We start from the raw sequence: 4448 nt of genomic DNA on the forward strand, positions 1-4448 counted from the left end.
CTTATTCCACTGAGCCACTTCCCTGGATCAAACAATTTCGTTTCACTTCTTTTACCAATATCTCCCCCCCACCCCCAACCAGGGATTGAATTCAGGCCCTTGTGCTTGACAGGGTAATGCTTATTCCACTGAGCCCTGGCCCACCACACCCAGTCTTAACTACCCATCTCAGAGCGCCCTGGGGGCAGGGCTGGCATAGCATTCTGGGGATGGAGCCCCTAGCCCTTGTGTCTGCCTAAGCAGGCACTTTAATCCACTGAGCTATGTGGTCGGGCCTGGCCTTTGGATGGGCTCCCTGTAGCTACCCATGACTCCCAGGGGAAAGCCACCATCATACCTGATGTAGTCTCTGGGGGTAGGGACCCTTGCCATTCTCAGGGACAGATATTGGTGGGACCACCCATTCTCTCTTGCGTCTTCGCAAGAGATGTTTGGATGAGGAGGTCTTCAGAGCTTTGTTTTCCTGCAAGGACAGAATACCCCTTCATCTCGATGTGGAAGGAGCTGGAGCTCCTACCAGAATTTAGGGTGAATGAGGACACAGACGGACCTGCCGCCCGAGGAACTCTGGAAATGATCTAAGGGCGCACGTATAGAGGAGGACCACACACTACAGCGCATCCACGTGGTAGACTAGCATGCAGCTCCAAACAAGAAATAAGGAGCCTCTGTGTGCTGGCAATGAAAGCTCTTTTGATATGTACTGTTAAATGAAAACATCAAGGGGAAAACCACTTCATATAGCCTAGAATTTTATCAACAAATACGTGGGGCTTCTGTGCCAGGCACAATTCCATCTTTTGTGTAAGAGCATAGGAAGATTAAGACCACATGTTCAGATTTTCTTAATACAACAAAGATGGGGAAGACAAGAAAGTAATGGCTGTGGGGAGAGGAAAGATGTACTGATACAGTGTTATGTACAAAAAGAAAGGTACAGACATGTAAATACTACATTACCTTTTGCATAAGAGTCTTCTTATATCTATATATACTCAAATTGTACAACCTACTTTTTTTTTTTTTCCAAACTGGGGATTGAACTCAGGCCCTTGTGCTTGCCTGGGAAGTGCTTATTCTACTGAGCCATCTCCCTGACCCCTACAAAGGCAGGGTCTGCACTCTGTTTTTTGGTACTGGGGATTGAACTCAGGATGTTGTACTTCCCCCAGGCAGGTGCTCATGTTGCTGAGCTACATCCTCAGCATTCTATTTTCTTTCTTTCTTTTTTATAGCACTAGGGACTGAACTCAGGACCTTGTGCTTGCCAGGCAAGCACTTAACATTTTTTTTATTATTATTTTTTTTATTTTTTACTTTATTTATTTATTTATTTTTTTTTGTGGGACCGGGGATTAAACTCAGGCCCTTGCCCTTAACAGGGAAGCACTTATTCTACTGAGCCATCTCCCCGGCCCCCAGGCAAGCACTTATTCTACTGAGCTATCTCCCCAGCCCTCGTACCTTTCTAAACACATATGATGTAAATAAATATCTAACATACAGAAGTAAACGCTAGAGGAAAAAGACCTGCAAACCGTAGTTATCTATGTCTGTTTTAAGAGCAGACAGGGCTTTAGGCAAATAGATGGAGACAAATGAAAGGAGATTCACTGTTTATTTAGCAGTATGGTGGACCCCGGGCCTTGTGCACACTATACAATCACTCTACAAGTAAGCTGCATTCCCAGCTCTTTAAAAACTCTTTTAAAATTTTGAGATAGGATTGCCCAGGCAAACCTCCTGCCTCAGCCTTCCAAGCAGCTATGATTACAGATGTGTACTAGTATTTAAAAAAAATTTTGTCATATAGTTATATTAGGTATTAAGAAAATTAAAAAAGCTATGTGTATACAGCAGCAATTCCAGCATTCCGGGAGACTGAAGAAAAAGGGATAGCAAATTCAAGGCCAGCCTGGGTAAGTCGTGAGAACAGGTCTCAAAATAAAAAGTGGGCTGGAGTGTAGTTCAGTGCTAAGGCTCTCAGTTTAATACCTGGGGGAGGGCGGAGGGGAAGTGGAAGAGGTGGGGAGAGGGGAAGGAGACAGACAGACAGACAGACAGACAGAGAAAAGGAAAGGAGGGAAAGAGGGCTGGGTACACTCCTAAGTTCACCTTGCAGAGGTGGGACCGGCAGTCCTGCAACTGAATGGGCTTCACTTGGAGGTAACCAGGATAATAGCGGAAAGAAGGGAAGAGAAGAGGGTGGAGCGGGGGAATCCAAAGGACTAAGAGCAGTGGCTGGACGCTGCCCAGGCAGGCGGCTCTCATGGACTCCTGCTTTAGGTCAGCCCTCATGCTCGCAGCTGGGCAGCGGGGCGCTACTCCACCTGCTCTGAGGGATGCGCTTGGCTCCACAGCCATGGCAACTGAGGCCGGCTGGGCAGCAGCATCTGAGCATGCCCAGAGAACACCCTCCTCCTGTCCTGATCAGGCAGTCTGCAGCTCTGGGTGCTACTCAGACAGGTGGGCAAGTGTTTTACCTGGACGGGTTCCCCGCTCAATACGCTGAAGTCGTGGTTATCAGTCCCAAGCGAGGCCAACTCTTGCCCAGAGCGGCTGGTGAAAGCTACTGTGGGGAAAGGGGAAAAAAAGAGCATTAGGAAAGAGACAGCTTCTAGAAGCTAGCTGGGGCGATGACCTGATAAGAAAAATCCCTGACCGGAGCAAGGGCAGGTTCCAAGTGGCTGCAGTGGGGCACTTGGTTTACTTCCTCTGACACGCGGTGGTATGACTGATCAGACTTGCACGCAGCGTTCTGGTTTGGTGTCAGGAGGGAGGGCCCCTTCACAGTCAGTTTGTGGATCAGATCCCACTGTGTTCAAGAGGCCAGGGAACCAAGATCAGAAACATTCAGTGACTTTAGCCCCAGGTAATGTCATGAGACACAGGGTTGATTTAAGATCGTAGCTAGAAGCAGAAAGTTTTCTGGAGGCCACAAACTCATCCACACATGACATGTATCCTATCACACTGCTGCCCGAGGATCGCTCCGGACAGCCTCTGGTTGTCTCAGTTTGTCTCGCTCCTCGTGCAGTTCCTCTGCTAGGTCATCTTTTAAGTGGGCACTTTAAGTTATCATCTACAATCACCAGCCAGAAGTGCACCCATGTCACTCAAACAAAGAAAGTATCAGTGCTGCCCCAGGACAAGAAAATTCAGGTTCAGAAACCAGGGTTGCCTGCCTCCAAGTCAGCCATGAGAGGGTTTTCAGAAACATTATTCTTAGCCATCCTTCCTTGTGGCCAAAACACAAAGTCAGGTTACTCACGGGGGGGCCAAACCTCCAGCCCCATCAGGACCAAGCTCTGACATCATCCACAAAATCACCCACAATTTTCCAAGGCTGCAGCACAAGAATAGAATGGAGGGCCCAGGGAGATAGCTCAGTAAAATAAGCACTTGCCTGGTAAGCGCAGGGTCCTGAGTTCAATCCCCGGTAACACACACACACACACACACACACACAGAATAGAATGGACCTGGCTGTATATACATCAGGGTGAGGTCTCAACAGTTCTTTATGGAAAAGTTCTTTAATCTCAAAATGTTATTAGCACTGTAGTTTAAAAATATATTTCTTTAAGAAGGGATAACAAAACTACAAAAGTAAAATGAACATGATAAAGTATTCAAAAACTGTATAAAAATAAAATTTTAAAAAGACAAAAAAAATGAAATTATGGGGGCCGGGGAGATGGCTCAGTAGAATAAGCAATTCCCTGGCAAGTGCAAGGGTCTGAGTTCAATCCCTGGTTCCACACACACACACACACACACAAAAAAAAAAAAAAAAAAAAAAAAAGTAATTTTAAAAGATTTGTATACAGAACACATAAAGAACTCCTAAAACTCCACACCAAACCAAAACAAAAAAACACAAACAACCTAATTTTAGGAGGGGGAAAAGACAAAGGACTGGAAAAGACATTTTTTCCAAAGATGGTATACAAAATAGCTCATAAACATAATGAAAAGATGCTTAGTATCATTAGTCATTACCGAAATGCACATCAAAACCATGATGAGACGCCACTTCACACCCACCAGGATGGCTACCACAAAAACAAGTCTGGGCAAGACTGGGAGGAACTGGCCCTCTTGCACTGCTGGTGGGAATGTGAAATGGTGTAGCCACTGTGGAAAACACCTCAGCAGCTCACCAAAATAGCCACTGAGGGCCAGGGATATGGCTCAGTGGCATAAGCACCTGCCTGGCAACCACAAAGTCTTGAGTTCAATTCTATTTCCAGTACCAAATATATATATCTCAGGTACGGTGGCACACACCTACAATCCCAGCAGTCTAGGAGGCTGAGAATTCAAACCTAGCCTGGGAAATTTAGCCATACATCAGGCACCAACTTAAAAACATAAGGCTGAGGCTGGGATGTTGAAAAAGTTCTAGAGATGGGTACTGATGGTTTAAAATAGGAAATGCTATGTTA

The 4448-nt window shown here is 46.0% G+C and overlaps 1 protein-coding gene across 2 annotated transcripts in view; it reads right to left on the minus strand.

Moving 5' to 3' along the window:
• The window catches only part of Cdh3 (cadherin 3), a 52100-nt gene that overhangs the window by 19340 nt on the left and 28312 nt on the right, over window positions 1-4448 (minus strand). Inside the window, exons 3-4 of one of the 2 annotated variants that reach the window (XM_023709395.1) lie at window positions 2484-2569; window positions 338-463 (exon numbers count right to left, since the gene is read on the minus strand). In XM_023709395.1, coding sequence (XP_023565163.1) covers window positions 338-463; window positions 2484-2569 — 212 coding nt within the window. Of the gene's footprint in view, window positions 1-337; window positions 464-2483; window positions 2573-4448 lie in introns of both variants that reach the window. The other variant, XM_023709394.1, reaches the window with a different exon arrangement.

Source organism: Octodon degus, unplaced genomic scaffold (genome assembly GCF_000260255.1).
Source record: "Octodon degus isolate 3935 unplaced genomic scaffold, OctDeg1.0 scaffold00011, whole genome shotgun sequence".
Taxonomy (NCBI): domain Eukaryota; kingdom Metazoa; phylum Chordata; class Mammalia; order Rodentia; family Octodontidae; genus Octodon; species Octodon degus.